This window comes from Passer montanus, unplaced genomic scaffold (genome assembly GCF_014805655.1).
Source record: "Passer montanus isolate IOZ18808 unplaced genomic scaffold, ASM1480565v1 scaffold20, whole genome shotgun sequence".
NCBI classification, from domain to species: Eukaryota; Metazoa; Chordata; class Aves; order Passeriformes; family Passeridae; genus Passer; species Passer montanus.
The window spans coordinates 11,968,483-11,989,914 of record NW_024366592.1 but is presented as its reverse complement, the minus strand read 5'-3'; the positions used below and the strand labels follow the sequence as shown (position 1 = coordinate 11,989,914).

Below are 21,432 nucleotides of genomic sequence, written 5' to 3'. Positions count from 1 at the left end.
TTTAATTTTTTTTTACTTTTTTTATTTGGGAAAAGTGCTTCTTACAAAAGGCAGCTGCAAAACAATACGTTATAGACCTCAGAACAATTTCTCATTCCATTTAAAAGTGAAAGGAGAGGCAGTCTAGGGGACAAGAGCAGCAGGAGAACAGATCACGGGGCATCCACAAGTCAATAAAAAACAGCAATAATGTAATGCAAGGTTAAAATTCCTGTGCTGGGGCTTTGGTGGCAAAGTAATTTCTCAATGCAAATTACAGCCAGAAACTGCACGACTGCCTTTGTAAGCAGTAACTCACATAAACTGAACAGCTTTACCAGGCAACCTGCCCAACTCAGCTGCAGAGAGGCACAAGTACCTCAAAGCAGCTGGGAGGCACAGCGAGTTTCTAGCAAAGCTCACGGCTTAAGTGTTTACATGAAGTTCTAAAACTTACAGAGCGATAAAGCTAAAGGGTCCTCTCTGGTGTTCCTCTGACCCCACCTTGGCTAACCGGATTTCTGCTCCTGGACAACCCTAATCATACACATGAAAGAGAGCTGGTGTATTAGTGCGTGCCATCTATTCAAGTTAAGCGATAGTCAGGATCGTTTCCCAGTTTGGGCTGAAACCACTAGACCAGTTTCATGTCCAATTGGAGGCAAGACTTCATGCACCAAGAGGGGGTGAAAGATGGTTTTGTTATTTTTAACTTACACAGAGTCTCCCCATCCTTGAGGTCCAACTCTACATTTATCTGTATATACACATAGAGAGTTCTCCTTTCACAAAGACATTTTCCTTTCATGCTAAACACAGTAAAAATCCAGAACGTTCACACCTGGTTCTGGTTACACAGTAGTTATAGTAATGTGCAAGTAAACAGAGACCAAAAGTCACAAATGAAGTTGTGTACATGAGGGGGCTGGAACGGAACTGATTCCAGAAAGAATATTTGTATCTGGCCTGAAATCAGAAATATTGGTACAAAGACAGAATAAAGGCCATCAGCCAATTTACATCCCCACTGCATGGCCACTGCTCATTTTTGTATCTGGGCTCTTCAAAATGAGTGTGGAAGTCCTGTAAACACTTTAACCCTGGAACTGGGTGAACTCTGTTGGGTACACAGATGAAGCAACAAACCTAAGCTAACTGTCTGACAGTTAAATTCATTTTTACAAAAACTAACATTTTAAAGATTTATTTATTGTTATTTGTTGAAACAGAGGAAAAACAACACTCCTGGGGTGGGAAAGGAGGGGAAGGGAAGAGACAGACCCTGGGTAAAAGTTATTACAACAGCACCTGGAATTGATCGGCCTGCCTAGGAGAAACACAGGCACTGCCACAACACCACAGGTAATAGCTACTGCCTGAAGCCAAGACAACAGTCCACACTCCACTGACAGGTGCTATAGATCCAAATCATAATAATCTTCCAGCTCATCATGAAATAAGTCCCACTCATCCTCGGAATCCGTTAGCTCATCATCACCTCCGGCTGCCAACAGCATAAGCAACATCTCACCAAGCTCAAAGGTCACCACCTCATCCTCATCGGTTTCAAAGGGATCACCATTCTCTCGCTCCTCAATGAACTCCCAGAACCGGTTCCTCCGCTGGGCCTGCAAATGGAACACAAGGATTTCCCCACGTGACCCAGTGGTACAAAGCAGGAGCCTTTCCAGAGGCTGACATGCCCCTGGTGTACTTTCTGACATGCAAGAAATCACATTTCTCTTTCAGGGAGATACTGACCTCCAGCAGAATTAACCCTTACACACACCCCTATTACTGCTACCCAACATTTTTACTTCAGTATGTTGTAAGAAAGTTTTTTAAATTTAGTCTTTCCATCTTGGCCTCCAGCATTCACAAACTTTAGCGCACCGCTTCCTTCAAATTCACCATTACAGAGGTCTATCAGAAGTGGAAAAAAGAAAAGTCAGTATTTCCCTATCATCTTCTCAAGGCAGAAGACATAATGCACACCCCTCTTGTACTCTCTGTCTATTGGAAGGACAATTATCAACAGCACTAACCCGGTATCTACTTGAGGTTCCTACTTTGGGTCTTTGCGGCTCCTCTTGGCGGCCATCAGGATATTCGTGCTTGTAAAAACAGTTCCCTCCAAATGGACAGCTCCCACGGCCTTCATCAAAATACCTGCATGGCTTGTTGCTGGAAAGGAAAATATCGCAACCCTTACTGACAGCACACCCCAATCAGACTTCAGAACTGCGTTTGCCTGCAGTCCACAAGGATCTCAGGTATCAGGAGCAGAAGGCATTTTGTGAGTGAAAGACCTACATGCAGAAATGATTCATTACACTATGTGTGGACTGATGCATGCAGAGGGACACTAATGGTGTGCAGTGCACGAGCCTGGTCTGCCTTATGGCTACACTATCAGTGCTTTGCGTAGAGAAGGGGAAGACTGAGGTGAAAACACAGGAATAGCTTTGGGACCGTGTGCATGCATCTGTGGGCAGACGGGCAAAGACGTGGTGCTGGAAAGGAGGTGTGAAAAGGGGCTTTACATTAACACCCTTCTTCTCCACATGTGCCTTTATCTCTGCAGTCTCAATTTGATAAAAGGCTGCATTGCTCATACCTCATTGCCTCCTTGTATTTCTGAATGAGTTTCTGCTTCTCTTCCTTCTCCTCCACCCAGTACTCACTTGGAATGACAAAGTTAGACGTGATCCGGCATTCTGGGCAGGACCTGGGAAACGAACAGACTCTGCTGCAAAATTCCACATTACAGGGTGCTCTCTCCCCTATATAACAAGCCATGGCACATATCCATCTTTAAAGAGGTACTGTACTCACACACTTGCTGTACAACCTTTTCAATCTAGACTCTCTTATAAGTGAAGATAACCTAAATTCTCTTCAAGAACTCAATGGCAATGGCAGCTGATCAGCTTGTCTCAGAAAAGCTTGAAAAAACACTTCACACAGACTCCTTTTTCTTTAGAATTAAATAAATTTATTTTGGTATTTTTCCTGTATTTATTTGATTGGAACTTTGTATTTTCTAGAACAGCCTTAAACGGAGAAATATTTTGCCAACTGAGTAATGCTCTAAGGCAGCAATGAATTAAGCAGCATACATTCTGAACTGGTTAATCTGTTTCCAGATTCCTGCCTGGGTGTCCAAGACACAAACAGTAACCATTGGACAACATGCTACTAAATAAACAACAGTTATTTACTACCATTGAGTTTTGCAAACTTAACCCCGTATTAACCAAATCAGAGTGTAAATGTTATCCCTAATAATTATTTCACTCCTAAACTGAAAGTTAGTATGCATTAAATGCAGCCTCTGTGCAGTCTGCATCTGGAAGTCTGTTGCAAGTTGCCACAAGTTACTAAGTTCTTCCACAGTAACAAAGCACAATCGAAATGGGAAAGTGCCTCACTTTATAATCTTGCTCTCAAATTGTTTAGCACTCCTCCACTTGCGGATGCACTTGAGACAGTAAGTGTGGCTGCAGTTGGAGAGGATCCCAAAGCGGCGCTCGCTAGGATTAGCCTTCTCATACACCACCTCCATGCAGATCCCGCACACCATGTCTTTACTACGCTGGACGGCAAAGGAAAGCTCCATGTCCTTCTCGTGAGCTTCAATGCAAGACTGAAAAGGAGACACAAAGAAAACAACAACAGAGATGACTGTCATCTGGTGAGGTCTAAGCAGGTTTTTTAACTCAATTTGCTTTTTTGCATAATGCATGAACTGTGATTAAGCCGAAAAAAATCTTCATCCTCAAAAAAAATTTAAGTACTGGAGAACAATCAATTCAGAGTTCAAATTCCTTCCTTCAGACACTGCTTTTAAACATGAAAAGGCAATCCAAACGACCATCCACTTTGACTAGGCAAAGAACAAAGCTCCAGTATCTTTAAGCAGACTGCTTTCCCAACACAGATAAGGAAATCCAGCTGCTTTTGAGTATGGCCCTGGCAGGAAACAGTCTAGTTTACAGCCGGAATTTCATTCACTGCCTGACCTGCACACACCTTCAAATAAAAGGGAATTAGTAACAAGTGATTGAGGGAAGCTAGGAAGCAATAACTTACAGCTATTAAACAGCAGACAGTTGTTTGCCTACCTTTATGTGCTGAGATCTCTGTGCAGCATCAATGGGATGCAAGACCTGCAGGCCACACATATCACACACGTCCCCATGGATATACACACAGTTTTCTCCATAACGACATTCTCCTAATGCAGCATAGGGGCACAGCTCCTTCTTCATCTCCACATCTGCCTGCTGCTTCTCGTATTCTTCTTCAATCACCATTTCCTGCAAGGGTGCTTCAGCACAGAAAGGAGCAGCTGGGAATAAAATTAAGAACAGTAAGCAGCACATTCAGATTTTGAGCACTGCGAGTAAGAACACTCAGAGTTACCCAAACAGAATAATAGAAACAACCTAGGTTCATTTCAGTCCCCAGTTCACACACTCTCAATCTGAACTAAATTATTTTCCCCATTCAATTAATTTCAAGACCAATTTTTTCATTCTTCAACCCAGGACAAGATTAAAGCTATCAAAGTTTCAGTGGTCAGGGAAGATCCATTTACAGGCTAAGTCCACCTAGAAAAACTGCACTAGTCATCAGCAGCTTAATACAGACTCTGCTTCAGCAACCATTAAATAAGGCCACAAATCTCTCACTCCTTTTAGAATAAATTTCACTTTACTTAAAATTTTCACATCAGCTAAAGTTAACAGTTTTTCCCCAGAAATTACACAGCTGAAATAATAAAGGTGTATCCAGCATAAAAAAATGCTAGTATGGCAACACCACATCAGCAATTCCTAATGTGCAGGCTAATTAGCACACTGTTCTTTAGCCTCAACAAACTTTCATTTCTGGACTCCCATGCATCTCTAGGATTGATAGAAAAGTGGTGTCCACATCTTCCAAACTAATTCCACCCTACTTATTTGCAAAAACCTTGTCCTAAACAGGTATCTGGTCAATTAGCCAGACACACGAAACTGAAATTCAGGATATTACCACTGCATTCTAAGATGGCTATCAGTTTTGTAAAATCCTAAGTAAATCCCCTCACCTAAACTTAAACTGAACTGAAATCTGTATCTTTGCTCTTCCCCCTTTAGAAAGCTACTGCTGAACACTCCTCCCTGTACCTCAAACACATGCTTGCCTGCCTCACCACAAGTCAGCCTTGTGAGATTATTATATAAGTAGGATGATGACTGGATTGGAAGACAAAAGCAATCAGTGAGAAACTGAAGGTGTAATAAACATAAAGCACTACTATATCCAGAGTAAACACCAGGAAGAACAGCAGCTGGAGCTCATTTACATAACCAGAAACTGTTACAAGAGTAGCAAGTGATCTATGCTTTAAGAAAGTGTAACTTTTAGAAGATGTTCAAGCACTACATTTGGAGAAGCAAGCAGAAACTACCAAAGGCATACTTTGCTCAGTTAAAGTGAAGGACAGACTCCTCAAAATTAATCAGAGGCGGCAAACTTGCACAGTTTTCATCCGCAAGGAGCAAAGACATAACAACAGGCATGTATCATTCTGTTAGTTTAAGAAAAAGAAAAAGCATGTCCCTGCAACTTAAGTTTTGAGGAATAAACAAATACTGAAGTTCAGTGTAGAAAAATATTAGCTCTCAAGATCAAGTCTCCTTCTTGAACCATCTCAGACTGTAGTAATCACTCAATGATCCTAGAGAAGTCTGTTTGTTAGAAACATACTTTTCAAAGCAAGTGAGTAACTGAGTAACAAGTCATCTAGCAACCTGTTCATTTTCAGTCAGAGATTTCCCATGTTATGTTCATTAGTTCTTCTTCTCCATGAGTTTTAGCGAACTAGCACCAAGAAAAGTGACAAGAAACCATGTACTAGGCTCTACATTCCTTCCTGAGTAGCTCAGCAGAACATAAAAATATGTACTTATTGAAATCCCACCCTGTTCATTTTCAGTCAGAGATTTCCCATGTTAGGTTCATTAGTTCTTCTTCTCCATGAGTTTTAGCGAACTAGCACCAAGAAAAGTGACAAGAAACCATGTACTAGGCTCTACATTCCTTCCTGAGTAGCTCAGCAGAACATAAAAATATGTACTTACTTATTGAAATCCCATTGCCCCCCCATTTGAAATCCATGGTCTCCACTTCCATAAGAAATAACAAAAATCACAACTACCATTCAGTTTTTAGTCCCTCAACTGTCGCACTTGCCATTGTTTGCTCAAGTTAATGTTGTCACAGATTTTTTTACCTAGTTGAGGGCCATGAAGATGGTTAGAGGGATGGAACACCTCCCCTAAGAGGAAAGGCTCAGAGAGTTCGGGTTGTTCGGCCTGGAGAAGAGAAGGCTCCGGGGTGACCTTACTGCAGCCTTCCAGGACCTGAAGGGGGCCTATAAGAAAGATGGAGAGGTACTTTTTACAAAGGCATGAAGTAATAAGGGGTAATGGTTTCAATCTAAAATTCAACCTGAAAAAGAGTGGGTTTAGATTAGATATTAAGAAGAAACTCTTTACTGTGAGGCTGGAACAGCATGTGTATTTTCTGTATCTTCTGCACTGTAACAGCTACAGTTTTATTTCCTCTTTGAAACCACAATTAGAAAAATTCCGAGGACTTCACTGCCTCAGCAGTTACAAATCCAACCTCCCTCAGAGTAACATTTGTTCTCTGTGATTGATTGCTGTTTCCAAATCTCTGCTTACCAGTAGGTGGACTCAATCCCCACCTTCTCATTGCCCATTTCCCAGTCAACAGGGTTAAATTCATATTAGCAGAAAAACCGGTTTGTTAACTTTAATCCACACACCACCTTGCTTGCACTTAGAACACGATTCGTAGCAGTAAACACATTAATCTTTCAGTAACAGGAAACAGACACCCAACTTACTGCTTCTTGTATTTCTGCCTTTCTACTCCTCAATTACTGCAGAACAAGTATGGAAATGTGGCACATCTGTACAACTAACAAGTTGTACAGTGAAGAATCGCCACTATTTTCTCTGCTAGGTCCTGAAGTCATCTTCAAGATACCAGGTTTAGTTCCGAATCAGAGAATCGTGGTAAAAGGTGAGCGCTACAGTCCCAGCTATGCATGGTTAAACTGCCTCCCTTGAATCTTTATCATTTTTAAGAAAATTTTAAACACACAGGCTTCTAGGGAACCTTGAGAAATAGATTTCATTTTGAAGTTTCCAAGTATCTGTACATTTCTCCAGCAATTTGACAACAATAATCTGCTTTAAGGCATACACTACAGAACACACTGCACACATTTTTATTTCTGTAGTTTAATAAAGACAGTTGCTTCAGAAAAGTGAAGTTTTTTTTAATGAAGTCACCATGGGATTTAGCATCATGTAACACTGTTCAGAACAGAAACAGATGAGTATGTTTACCTCAAGTTTCAAAAGCTATAAAACACTTGCAACAAGATTCACAGAAGAGAATGCTATTTAACTTAATCTTGCACAAGTTTGCATGAAAAGTATGCTTAACCCCTTGAAAAAAAATTGCTTCTAGTAATACTAAGTTAACAGTGTAGTGACTTAGACTTCAGGAGGAAGCACCAGCTCTTCTATAATGACTGTGTATTTAAAAGATCTCTGGCTGTCCAAACTAGCAATGAATTGATTCCAGTGGAGGGCCAGCAAGTCATTAATGGGGCTGACTCCCAAGAACTGATTCTTCTCAGATGTGCAAATGACAAGAGACAGAAGACAAGCTGAGGCAGGGAAAAATCCAATTACATAGTAGGAAAGAGGCTTTCTTTGTGAAAGAAGCTGAACACCACAAAGAATACCCAGAGGTTATAAGCCCTTTGAACATCTATGAGGATGGAGATTCAACTAAACAAAGCCCCTGGCAACCTTTAAGCAGAAAACTATATGAAATCCAGAGGTTCCTTTCAATCTAAATATTATATTCCGATTAAAATATTTTTTAAAAATATTTTTAAATATTCTGTCTCAACAGGCAGAGAAGCTCTAACTTTCACGACAGTAAGGTGGCGGTCAAGTTTTCACACTCAAGTTCACAGATCTGTTACGCAATTCCATAATCAAACTTCTCAACATTAGCAAACAGTTTGTGTCACTTCACCATTCCTCTTCACCCTCCTCAAACTGGATGGCAGGAGGCTCCAAGCAGCACCCTGTAACACTGAGAAGGTCATTCTCTTTCCAAATCTGAGAATCTAAGCAGTGCCGTGGAAACAAAGCAGTATAATCTGAACACTCTATATCTTCAAATTCTTCTAGATGCAAAGTGTCCATTTTGAATTCAAACATTTAAGTACTGATAGAGTCCTCATAGAGAGACAAGTATTAGAAATTATGTTAAAGTGAACACCTTCAGCCTACTTTTCACTTTAATTTGAAGACTGTTACATTTTGGCAGGAAAAACGGATGAGAAGTATGCGACTCAAATAGTGTGGTCCCATTTCATGAGTTTCTTCAGTCTCACTCTCATTGTGAGCTGTCATAGTAAGTTGAGTTTCAGAAAGCTAGGCAGAAAAAATAATTTTCAGCCTCTGGCCATGGGATTCACAAAAGTAAGCATTAGGCTTCAATTCCTTCTACAGGACTCTGTATCTTCACCAAAAAACCTTTGAAAGACTGCAAAACCACCCCAAACCAAATCAGCCAACACAAAATACAAAGGCAGATTATCCCTCCAGAGTAGTAATATCAATTTTATCACCAGTAATTTCCTCTTCCATCCCATATGCAAACTAAACTTCAAAGGACATTCTCAAGTCATTCAGAAACATAGCAAGAGAAAGCCAGTCAAGAGACTGACCTGAAATATACCTGGTTTTAGAATGAAACAGTCAGTCCGACTACTCACATTGGAAAACCCAAGCTCACTTGAACTGATCAATAAATATGAATAGCTGTACTCAAATGCATGAAAATAAATGCACTACACAGAAACTGTTGAGCCATGATGGAAATTCACTGTTATCTCATTATCAGCTTACCACGTCCACAGTATGGCTGCCCAGGGACAAACTCCACTGCATTCACCCAGTCTTCAGCCCCTACTGCTGCTACTGCCAGATCTGTATTTTCATCTTCTATCTCAGCAATAAATTCTTCAACTGTTTCAGGGAGCGATGCAAACTCTGAGGACACTGATGGATAGATTTCTGCCTCTGGGTTAACATCAGTCACTTCCTCCTGTATTAGTGGCTTGGTATGTTCATACCTAAAAAGTTAAAACACATCATGTCAACTTTCCACAAAAAAGTACCTCCAGACAGCAGCCCCATGTACTGAAAACAAACTAAAGAAGATGTGAACATGCTGTTTGGAAGGAGGACCCAGAAATGGCTAGAATAAGAAAGTCACTGATGACCCTTTATAGAAAAATGTTTCCACTTGTGCCATCTGTCAGCCATTGTTCAAGAAAATACAAGGTACTCCAAGATTTTGGAGAAAAAAGCGCACAATTCTTACACAATCTTCAAATATGTCCCAAAGAGGTCAGTTACCTATTACACACATGTAGTATTGCTGAATGAGAAAAATGAGTTTGTCCAGCTTTATGTATATGAGCCAGTTTATCCAGTTCAGGACAGACACTGCTGTCTCCAACTACCTCACAGGAACAGGAGCCACAGGAATGATCAGCCAGAGTCTTCTAACAGGTGCAGTAATAGGATGACAGTCAGTAGACACCAGTCCAAACTGGGAAGTTACAGTTATGAAAATTAGGAAAAAAATTTGCTCTATTAGTATTTAAACACTAGAATGGGTGCACAATCTTCATGCTTGCAAAAGCTGGACAATGCATTGGGCAACCTGGCCTCAGCTGGCACAGATTCAGAGATTTCCCACCAACAAAAATTATTCTTTTCCTACGTCTCAGCATCTTACCTCATGCAGATTTTACACTGTATTTGAGTGCTTATTCCTATTTCAGCTTATTGTGGAAAATGATAATCAGAACCCTTTTAACCCTACCATCCACAATAAACAGGAAGGCACCATTTCCTTGAAAAATCTGTCTTCCAGCAACTAGGGAACTACATGGGGAAAATAAATGACAGATACACTATTGTAGTCTTAGATATTTGCTGACTAATATCAAGGACAACAGGAAGGAATTTTCTGAGATCACGCAGAAGTTTAAAGTGACTGTGATTCACTTAGCTTGTGTCAGATTAAAAACAAAGAAGTGTCACAATTGTTGCATATTGAAGACGTGCTCCTAACCAAACGTCAGCTTGGAAATCCTACTCCTACAAAGTACAAATTAAAAATTCTAGCCTTCAGATTTCTACATCTGTGGCCTCCAAAGAGTGTGCATACTAGGTGCCCAAAGCAACCCAATGGGGTGCAGGAAGAAAATACTAGAACTTAGTGGGTTTTTTCCCATCTTTAAAATACAATAAATTAGTACTATTACTATTAAGATACATGTTGATGGCAGTGTTCTCACAGTCCGTATGTCAGAGAGCCCACATGTGGTACATGTGAGGTGCTCTGAAGGAGAAGGTGTTCCATCACCCAGTGGGTTGACAGTGGCACCCCCCTGTCTGCTCACTTTCAGCACATTGTGACATATTGAACTTTGCTAGTGCCCCGTTAATGGATCAACAGATTATCTCATCTTGTTTTACCTAAACCAGCCCTAAGTGAACAAGTGTCTTGAAAAGATCAACTGTGAGCTGAGGACAGCACTGATAATGCCAGCAAAAGCCAACAAGAAAATGTCAGAGCTAACAGTTCTACTCCTACTACCAGCTCCTCATCAGCCACACTATGAGGTGTGACAATGCCAACCTAATCAGCTCTTGAACTCAGGGGGAGGGGACCCACAGAAGAGATCAAGATTACCAAGAAGGCAATCTGAAATATGGATTTACACTGGCTATTATTAATGAAGAACCATGCCCTCAGTGTATGCTGTACCTTGAGATATTAGCTACTGAAAGGATGAAGCCATCTCAATTAGCAAGACATTGAAAATCAGAACATCCGGAATACAAAGACAAACCTCCACAATTTTTTTCCAAGATGTTTCAAGTGATCTGCTACTGAATCCAGTACTTTGCAGAACTTTACAGGAAGGGTTTCAAAACCTCTTTTGAGGCTTGTTATATAACAATGAAAGACAAAAAGCCATATACCACTGGACCACTTTGTCTTCCTACTATGGTAAAAATGACTGAAGTAACTAATGGAAAACAATATGGTGACAAAGTAAAATGCATTCCTTTGTCAGCAAATACTGTTGGGAAACGCATAGAAAACACTGCTAGAGTATGAAGAAACAAGCAGTAGAATAAATTGTGCAGAGTGAGAAGTTTGTATGGCAGAAGGAAAAGTACATATGTTTTTCACATCTCAGCTTATGACACTTGCTAGATTCTGTTTCAATATGAACTACTTTTTGTGAGACACCAAAGAAAAGATGTACCAGTAGAGAAACATTCTCAACAAATTACTTCTTTAACAAAGGCAAAAGATTCACTGGACAAGATATCTTCTCAATAGTATACAATTGCTTTAATAAAAACAGTGCTTTATGGAAAAAAACTGTGCAAGTAAAACCACTGAAGCAGCAGCTGCTCTGACCACAATAACAGATTGCAGGGTAAGGATACAGGGATAGCACCCCACTAGAAATTCATCACTGCACCATTTACAGGCAAGATATTGTAGCAAAGATGGATCCAGAAGCAGACAAGTGACACTAGAAAATGTCATCAATATAGACCTTTAAATAGTCAAATGCTCACTGCAGTTATGAGATGAAGAGCTACCATTAAAATCTTCTGTACTACACAGATGTTTGCTGATTATCTCATGGCATAGCACTTAAAAATTGTCATGGATGAGTTATGCATGTTTATTTCACAAAGACAAGAGCTGCAAATTTGCTACCCTTTTCTGTGATGACAAGTCAGTTGCAGCAGTATGCTGCTGAGATATTAAAAAAAAAAAAAAACAAAACAAACCAACAAACCCAAATCAACCAAACCCAACCACATTCCAACTGTCTCTCCAAGATAAAGTCATTCTATGAACAGATAATGGCTTTTTGAAGGAAATTTGTTGTTGTAGTGTGTTTTGTATGCTTTAGCACTGTTAAGTTATAAATTGGTTTGTTCCATGTAACGCCCTTGTTTGTAGTGGCTCTGCCCTGGTTATCTCTTCCCTCATTCACCCTGCCAGTCCAGTTTTCTCCTTCCTGTTCCCCTTGGCAACCTATGTATCTGTTCCTTAGTCCCTCCCGGGTGCCCTGACCATCACTTGACGACCCATCCTTTTCCTCTGGAATCTTCCAGCCAGGGCATCGAGTGATTAGTGCAGGGGCCAGGGCTCCTCCCCAGGCTTTTCCCTATTGGTTATTCTGCTGTATCAGTCACCCTCACCCCCCTCCCACCTTTTCTCCGATTAGTTGAAGACCAGACCCCACCTCTGTATCCTCCCCTCCATAAAAGTGGGTGTCAGGCTCCCATTCGGGGTCTTCAGGTGTCAATGCCCTTGGAGCCAGTAAAACCAGATTTTGCTACAGCTGGAGTCAGTCTCTATCTCCTGCTGGGTAGCAGCCCTTTGCTCACTGACCCTCACCCCTCAAGGTGAAAGCCTTATAGGTGCTCTCCTGACCGGAGCAAGGAACGGGAGAGTGCTCCAGTGCTGCTGGTGGTGCTGGCCACAGCTAGCAGGGACCTCCCAAAGCAGCAATTGCTTTCTCCTTTGAGGCCAGCCCTCACTGTAATTTGTGGTATGGAGACAACACTTTGAAAACAAAGTATTTCCATCATTATGTGATTTTATTGCCAGAAAACTTACCCAAGTGTGTCAACTACCAACAACCCTTTCATATCCTGCACACTTGAAAAACTTGGCAAGTGGTTTCTCTAACATGTTTAAAATCTTTCAAAATCAGAATTCCAGTGTATGTTGGACCCATTTGCTAAAAATATAAAAATGCAACACCTTCCAGTTAATCTGCACTAACGGCTGATTGACACAAGGGAAGGTGGAAACTTGCCAGCTAAATTTATTACACCTTAGTCATGCACCCAACAATACACTTCCTTTTGGATGTGCAAATCTTTGTGAAAGATCTTTTTCAGCTACAACTGCCATTAAAACCAAGGACTGAAATAGACTGAACTTCAAACGAGAGCTTCGAATAACCGTATCACAAAATGCTACACTGAGTTTTAAATAGTAAAAAAGCCCACTGAATCAACATTACTGTCAGTAAAAAAATACTACTACAAATCAGGCTTTTAGTGACAATAAAAATTGCTTTGGACTGTTGATAAAATATTTATTAAATATTTTTCATTTCACTTTTAATACACCTTTTTAAAAATTCAGGTTCTGGGTTATGTTTTATAATGTACATAACATCAGTACAGTAGTAGATCTAGATACATATATATAAATTATAAATAAATGTGTATGTCAGTGGGAGCTCAAAAATATTGAGCTGATGGGGTGCATGATCCAAAGTTGGAAGACCACTGATCTATAGAATCAAAAAAACAACACTGGCAGATAGGAGACTACAGAGAAGCATTCTCTTTTATCTTTCCTACATATAGTAACCCTTTACGAAACATGAAAGCAAAGCTAACTATGAGCTACCATATAAAATAATGATGCAAATGTTTAATCGCTAATTACAGCTGCAGTAAGACAATGTTAAAACTTCTGGTAAGTTTTAATAAAATTAATTATGAAACATTCCTAAGCCCTTGTAAAGCTTTGCTCCACTAGAAAAGTATCTGCTTTTCTTCTTCACAATTTCTTTTTTATTGTAATTTCAGGAGTATAGATCAATTCAGGAGTATAGATCAATTTCATAAAGCTGTTTTGTACAGGCAACATCTTAGAACTTATAAGACAAACTCTAGTTACTTGCCCAAAATGGTAGTTCCAGTGTCAGTGTACAATTCCTCAAGAAACAACACAAAATAAATTCTTACCTGTTCAGGCTTTTATGATCACTTAAAGAGTGTAACTCATTTTCATCCATTCAGCTAGCCTGAATGCAATCTCAGATTTCAATTAATCTAATAATGTTATTATTAAAAAATAAGAAAACTCCCTATACTGACAACTATCACTTTCATGAAAACCAGTTATCACCTTGCCTTTGCTCATTTTTTTGCATAGCAAACACCAGTATTTAGCAAGACATGAGAGTCAGTGAAAAGCTACTTTTAAAAAATCTGAATTTGCAATGGAAAAGGAAAGCACTAAGATTTACTGTCTTTCCCTGAGCTTTCTATTCAAGGATTCAGAGTGCAAAGCTTTCTGCAGGATTGCATGGGGCATTTCTTTACCTGCAATGATCTCCATAAGCACAGCATCCTCGCTGGTAATACCTGCACACCATGGCAGACTGACTGGTGGAGAGGTCATGGGAGTAGCGGCAGTTGTCTCCTTCCTTGCAGACTCCATGCATGAAGTATCTGTGAGAGAAGATAATGGTGTTAAGGAGAAGTACTGAAACTGCAAAAATATTTGGATGACCTTATTATTCTACAAATCATGTATGCTGTATTAACAACAGCACTAAAGACTCATGGGACCCTGCCCCAGTATAACCATAAAAATAAGAACATTTGAGGAAAGATGAAGCCTCAGCTACTCCAGTGAACTGTTCCACACATTTAGGGAATTGCTCTTACAAAAGCCTGGAGAAAAAACACAAACCTGTAAAAGCAGAGTTATCCTGGGCTGTGACACTAAGAGGAAAGAGTCTTGGACCACGTAGATTGGCAAAAAGTTTTACTTGGAGCCGCTGTGTCCTGACACAAGCAAAAACCTTACAGAAACCCAGCAATGGATGCAAGACTCAAATCCAGACACACCCTAAATCACCCAAGGTTTTAAATCTATTCTGGATTCATAAATAATTCAATCAAATGTGATTTCCTCTCCAAGAACAAAAAACGTGTTTGTGATGGATAATTACATCTGACAAAACACACACATTAGTTCCTGCGATAGGAGCCAAATAAATCAAAGCACCCTGCTTCAATATTGTGCTGCTCGTCTTGAAAACCTGGGACAGTTTTAAAGCTTTTGAGGACAGTTTGATCAATTTTAGCATGTCAAGTAGCACCTTCAATTCAGCATCTTCAATTCAGTTATTCAAGAGAACTGTAGAGATGTTTCCAAGAATTTTTCAATTTTAACCTAGAAGAACAAGCCTCTCGAAATTCAATGCACCATAACTGTTCAGATTCAGTATGTTCAAAACTACAACTGAAAAGTTCAAGTACACCTTTCCCAATCCACATGAAAGTATTAGCCAAGGAAAAAAGGAAAAATGAAAAAAACCACCTGGGTAAAAACTGAGTCCATAAATGTTTACCAACACTTCAGTTTAGAAAGAAGCCGCACTGCCTCCAGATAACAAGCTGCAAACTCTGAACCCACTGGAAATAGGAAGAGCTAGTAAACAAGAACATTTGTGAGGATTTAGGTCTCATACAAAACACTACCACTGAGAATACCCGTCTAAGCCCACGTTGCTGCTGAATGGGGCAGTCCTGCCCCTCCTCCTGTTGCACACTTCAGCACTTTGCAGAGCCAGCAGAACCAGGCCCTCCAAGCAGCTGAGTGCAGCCTCCCAAGCCAGCACAAGAGACAGGGATCATCTTTCAGCAGCCACAACTAAGATTAGGCCAGCTCTTCCAGAACAGTACACTCAAGCTGATATTCCTGACCAGGAAAGGTGATAAGATGCTGAACTGCATACACTTCTACACAAATATTTAGTTTACTGTATTTTTAAGAAATCAGATAAAGCCAGTGAACAATGCACTAAATGACATAAATAGAGCTACATCTTCAATCCAGTTTTAGGGAAATACTAAAACCTGAGGCTGAGTGTTTAGAGAGCTGATAATCCTCCATATGCAATAGCAGTGGTGTATTCAACAGACCAAGAATAAAAAGAAAATCTCAACTAGCTTAATAGAATGCAATCTGACACTTGCCATCAGGCTGCAATTCACACTCCAAGCCACCTGTCTGTACCCTGTAGACAAATTAACCAGGTAAGAAAAGTGATCCTACATAAAAAACAAGCAGTAGAAGACCCAGATGAGGTCTTCAGCGTCAGGTGGAGGCACAAACAGCTAAGCCAGCAGGAATAGAGTGTTACAAAAACAGAACAAGGCCCATCCCTGCTATACAACCAGCAACCTTCACTGTGAACAAAAAACACACAAAACCCCCTAAAAGTCACGCTCACCCACCCAACAGCAAAAACCACCAATGAAGACCCAAGTCAAAAGGAAAAAACCAGCACACAACCAAAAAAACCCACCCATACTTAACACCCCCTCTTCCCCAAACAAACAAAAAAAGCCCCCCAAACAAAACCAAAAACAAACCTAACCACCCATGAAGTCATAGAACTAGAATATAACTGGAATTTCTGGCTTGATTGCTTTTAAGAAATGGGAGACACACTGAAAGGGTAAAAAAAATATTTCAGATTGCTTAAGGTTTATTCTTTAACAAGTGTTACATCCACCTTTTGCACATTTCCACACAGCATCGCTTCCCCAGGTGCTGGGGCAGCAACTCCACAGCCACTGGCTGGCACAGACCAGGAAATGGCTGCAATGGAACCTGACATTCCTTTTGCTGCCTCCATGGTTATTTTTAATCTGGATCAGATCACTGCCCAACCACTCTGCTCCTTGAGCCAGCCAAGTGTTGAGACACCACTACAGCTGAAATAAGTGACTGACAGAAAGGCTCCTGCCTGAAGTGAGGACATCTGATAGAAACTATTCGTCCAACATGACTTATGATAAGCCCCAAAATTAGACTCTCCCTGCGTGATAGGGAAAATGAAGCTCCAAACCCCTTTCCTTCCTTCCCAGTTTACATCAGAAAATCCTCAGCAAATCCAGATTCTATGTAATTCTGAAAGTTGTCACAATTAATTATATTGAAGTGGTAGGGTATAAAGGGCAAAAAATAAACATGAAACACTCCAAGCTCTAATTTATACATCACTCTTAAAGGCCTTCAATCCTATGCAGCAAACTCAGCATTATTTGAACAAGAAGGCTGGAGTGGGAGGGGAAAAAAATATATTTCTCTTAGGATTATTACACCCCAACTTCTTCCACATCCCTCTCCCTCACCAAGAGGCAAGATTTTTACTTAAGGTCACAAAGAATGTAACACTTTACATATCACATTGCAGTGTTTGGCTAAAACACTTTGGCCAAGTCAAAAAAATGAAGAGAGCGCATTATTTTTAGGGTAAGACAATTATCTTGGAGAGCACCTTTACTTACACAGAATATTCAATTTAACCCTACTCAACAGCAATACCAGCCTCTTCATTCTGGTTATAGGGAAAAAGCACCCTTAAAACTGAGAAATGTATGAGTTATCTGCCTTACAGACATGTAGAAGGACATATGACATTTACATTTGGTCAAGTAATCAGAGAACACATGTAATTTCATCTGAAAAGATAAAACTAGATCAAGACAAGTATATAATTGGATTTTCTCTGAGGGTCTATGATGCTGTCATCGAAAAAAAGCACTTGCTGTGGCAGTGCTCACTGTCCTTCCAATTCAAATATACAAGTATAATTTGGTTAAGATGCTTGAGGAGCCAGATTAGAGAAGTCATCACAGTCCAAGCCCAGATGATTTCTCCAGTTCAGTTCACTGCATGATTGCAGAAAACATGAGTGACACCAGCACACAGAACCAGACAAAAATGAATAATTGCCTGCACTGGCATTTTATCACTGCAAAAGGTTCAACACATGTCTAGTTATGAATGCCTTGATCTAAAGAGTATATCCTGATTTTCACAGGTATTTCTCAATAGGCAAAACTTCTTTCTACAGCTGCAGAAACTTCCAATGCATTTCCTTATTCAGATGTATTCTGTTCTTTACTTCAGGTTTCTGCTTTCAGGTAATGCTAATTTCTTTTGTCAAACTACTGGTTCAGCTAAATTAGAATGTAACAGCCAACATCAAACCTCCTTCAAAACCCAAGACACTGCTATGACTGGCAGATGGGGAAGCTCAGGATAACATCTATCTGCAGCCATTAGCTTCTTCAGGTGCCATACAGAGACTGAGAATTCCCGTGAAGAAGGCAGCAGGAAAGAGGCTAAGCATGCTGCTCTAGCACAGCTCCTGGGTATTCAGCCACATTACCTGCCAATGAAATTCTGCTGGAGTTAGTAAAAGGAGGAAAAAAATAAGAAGTTGATCTTTACAACACTTAGCTCATTGTCCCTTCTCCATAACCTCCTTCAGAAGTTACCAGGGGATGCAGACCAGAGCAGCCATGAAAGGGGCAATCCAGGGAGACTGTCAGGAGGTTTGTGTCCTGCATGGAGTTAAGGAGGCCTGACTTTACTGATGCACACTCTTCACATGAAAAGAAAAAAACACCTCACCCAGGTTTTCAGGAAGAACAGCTAAGGGACAAAGACACAGACAGATCTCAAAGTACAGCACTTAGCTGCTATGGGTTTTATTTACATTCAGTTCTAAAACAAACAAGAAATGCAATTTGTTTACATCAACTTGATGACTTTTAACATCGCATGACATCTGGAAAACACAAGCACGGAACAAACTGTGTCAAGCCTTTAGAAAAAAAAGATTGGCTAGAGCACTGCTCAATAAACCCATGTAGCCATCTGAACTGGAAGGACTGAGGAACTTGGTAAGGACATCCATTCTTTTTTTATTTCAATAAGAAAAAGATCATAATAATAAACAAGTTCTGAATTAGCTTTGTTCCCCTGCCATTTATTCCAGATTAAAATACTATAAATTTTTACAAAAGACAAGCCTTGAAAACTGCTAAACCACAAAAGTAAAAAAAAAAAAAAACCCCAAACCTTTTTCGTTGTCTCTTAGGGAACATAATTTCCTATATTTCACCCTGAGACTTCTAAACTTTAGCTGCAAGAAAAACAGAAGGGTAGCATCAGCAAAACTGTATGCATAGGAGAAACCAAAGTCCTTCTTAGTAATTGCGTCTCTCACTCTGAGATATTAATCATCCATCCCAAGGATATCACACTGGTAATATTAAAACTCATTAACCAACCTATTTATCATATCAGATATTCAAAGGAACAGTAAGAACCTATGGTACCAATTCTAAGCCTTCCAGTTTCCATAAAACAGCAGCATTTCTGCACCAGCCATCATGTGCTAGCTCCTTATACTGACGGGACTGTCTCCCAAAAGTTTTTCAGGCAGCATTTACTGTCACCCCTATGATGATTCAACTAAAAATGCCTGTGAACAAAAAAAAATTGTAGTGTTACTCAAACAGAAACTGCTCTACCTCCTACACTAAAAACCTGCATTTTGAAATTTAACTTCATCTCACTGTTAAATCCTCCAGCTCACTCATAAAGGTAATCCAAAATTTAATAGTAAGAAACCTATCTTCCTAAATATGAATATATCCTATCACAACCAAACACAGAAATCCAAAACTTTTATCACAGGTTCTTAGAAGGGCAAGTCGAAATTGTTAATTTCACTTTAAAGCCCAAGTAAAGCTATTCTCCCTCCAACTTGAATGGTCCCATAAAAATTAATAAAGCAAGCAATGGGATAACTAGCAGGATTAGGCAAAGAGAACAAAGAATGGAGATGTTCATTAGATCCAAGGCCAAGATCCCATTGTTTAATCTCAAATTAAAGCACATTAACCATTACAAAAGAGTAGCTTTAGCTTCTCACTCGGCCTGAGTGTTTAAATATAAACATATTCCCTCGACTCTCTGCACGGCAGGACACTGATGAACTTGACTGCTTCTGTGCTACGCAGTCGCTGTCTTCAATAAATCGATCCTGCGTCTATGCCTATTCCATTGCTGTCTCACAAATCCAATCTGCCTAATTGAGCTCTTCGATCTTCAGAAATTATGAGGCAAACTTAAATAGAAGGAGCACTGACCTTGCGTCTCACTTAAAGCTGAGCTAAGCACGGTTCCCGGTCATTTCCTCATTACCGGCATCAAACATTAACCCGGGGATTCGCAGGCAAAACGCTCTGCCCGCAGCAGCCCCGAGAGCGCTGCTGAACGGAGCTTCCCGAAGGGAGCAGTTAGCTGGGCACCAGCCAAAACTGGCGTGCAGCAGCAGCGAGCAGGGACGCTTCAAACACCGCGGGGCACGCCAAACACACGGAGCCAGCGAGCTCCCTGCGAAAGCCCAGCAGCGGCTCCTCACGCTGCTGCTGCGATCTGCCGGTGAAACAAATGGGCAAAAAGCAAGCAGAAAGAAGAGATACAAAAGAACGCAATCACGACCTGGAGCCTCTTCTTTCCTAACAAAAGGATGTTCCTTTTTGCTTCCCAGTGACTTAAAATTTATTTGTCCACAAACACGTTAAATGTAATTTATTACATAAATAAATTTTAAAGAATCAGAAGACGCTCATCGATTTTAATCTTGGATTACCACTTGCTTTTATATTAACTAATATATGTCTACGTTCACAAAACTGTTTTAACTTCCTTTTTGCCTGCCAACCGACCAGCACTGTAGGTTTAAAAATAGTCCATCTGGCAAGCTTAAAAACACGCAGGACGGCTTGCATAACCCCAAAGAGAAGATTTATCAGAAATATAGTTTAAAGGAAAACACGGATAGGAAATGACGCAGCACACAGAACCTTTATGTGACACGGGCAGGGCCACTTCGCACATTCTGCAACATGTCACAACCCATTCCTGTTTTCGGCTTTAATATAACTTTCGCTATATCAATCAAGAGCTAATCACCAGTTTTAAATTTCGACTGAAACGCACAGCAATTTAAATTACGTCGCGTTTCCTGCTTTGTCGCGCTTTGCGGAACGCGGCTGCAGGACTTCCTTTCACACGGCGTTCTTCGCGCCGAGCACTGCGGGCCTGTTCCCGCACAACAACGAGCGGCCCACGGCTCCCGGTGCGGCGGCGGGAGCGCTCCCGGCGCGGCCGCCGCGGGCGCTAGGCCGCAGGGAGCACCCGGCGGCGGCGGTGAGGGAAAAGGCCCCGGGGCAGGGGGGGCAGTGCGGGGAGACGGGAAGGGAAAGGAAAAGAAGGACAAGGAAGGGCGGCCGCGCCCGCCCGCTTCCCTCCCCCTCCCCACCCGCCGCGGACGGCGCGTACCTGCAGGTGACCTGCTTGGTCCAACCGCCTCCCCCAGGCCCCGCGGATGGCGGCGGCACGGCCGCGAAGTCGAAGGCGACGGCCGCCGCTCCCGCTGCCGCCGCGGGTGACCCCAGGGCCGCGCCCGCCGCGCCCGCCGTTGTCTCCAGCGCCGCCACCGCCTCCGCCATTACTGTTTATCCCGCAAAGCGGCGGCAGCGCCGGAACTTCCGGGAGCGGATCCTTCCGGCCGCGCGGGGCGGGGCGCGGCCGCGGCACCGCCCTCCC

The 21,432-nt window shown here is 41.3% G+C and overlaps 1 protein-coding gene across 6 annotated transcripts; it reads right to left on the bottom strand.

The window, feature by feature from the left end:
- On the bottom strand, nucleotides 1-21,378 carry MKRN1 (makorin ring finger protein 1). Of its 6 annotated transcripts, XR_005627324.1 has the most exons (10): nucleotides 21,166-21,378; nucleotides 14,325-14,453; nucleotides 8,994-9,220; nucleotides 6,263-6,403; nucleotides 4,104-4,330; nucleotides 3,411-3,625; nucleotides 2,597-2,707; nucleotides 2,025-2,163; nucleotides 1,741-1,902; nucleotides 1,468-1,607 (listed from the first exon to the last, which is right to left on the bottom strand). XR_005627324.1 is itself a non-coding variant. In XM_039707852.1 (9 exons), exons 1-9 carry the CDS (start codon nucleotides 21,333-21,335, stop codon nucleotides 1,395-1,397), a joined length of 1,548 nt encoding a protein of 515 aa, XP_039563786.1. In that variant the 5' UTR covers nucleotides 21,336-21,377; the 3' UTR covers nucleotides 1-1,394. The 6 variants fall into 6 exon arrangements, 5 of the variants coding, with proteins under 5 accessions (XP_039563786.1, XP_039563785.1, XP_039563789.1 ...); XM_039707852.1 differs by lacking the exon at nucleotides 1,741-1,902 and having other exon boundaries at nucleotides 1-1,607; nucleotides 2,049-2,163; nucleotides 21,166-21,377; XM_039707851.1 differs by lacking the exon at nucleotides 1,741-1,902 and having other exon boundaries at nucleotides 1-1,607; nucleotides 21,166-21,376.
- Between the last annotated feature and the right edge of the window lie 54 nt (nucleotides 21,379-21,432).

Excerpts from the sequence above, each read along its gene's own strand:
- MKRN1 (XM_039707851.1), bottom strand. The coding sequence starts at position 21,335 with ATGGCGGAGGCGGTGGCGGCGCTGGAGACAACGGCGGGCGCGGCGGGC. Across the intron at positions 14,454-21,165 it reads ACCAAGCAGGTCACCTGCAG|ATACTTCATGCATGGAGTCT; the intron begins GTACGCGCCGTC and ends CTTCTCTCACAG. Across the intron at positions 3,626-4,103 it reads AGAGATCTCAGCACATAAAG|TCTTGCATTGAAGCTCACGA; the intron begins GTAGGCAAACAA and ends TCTCCTTTTCAG.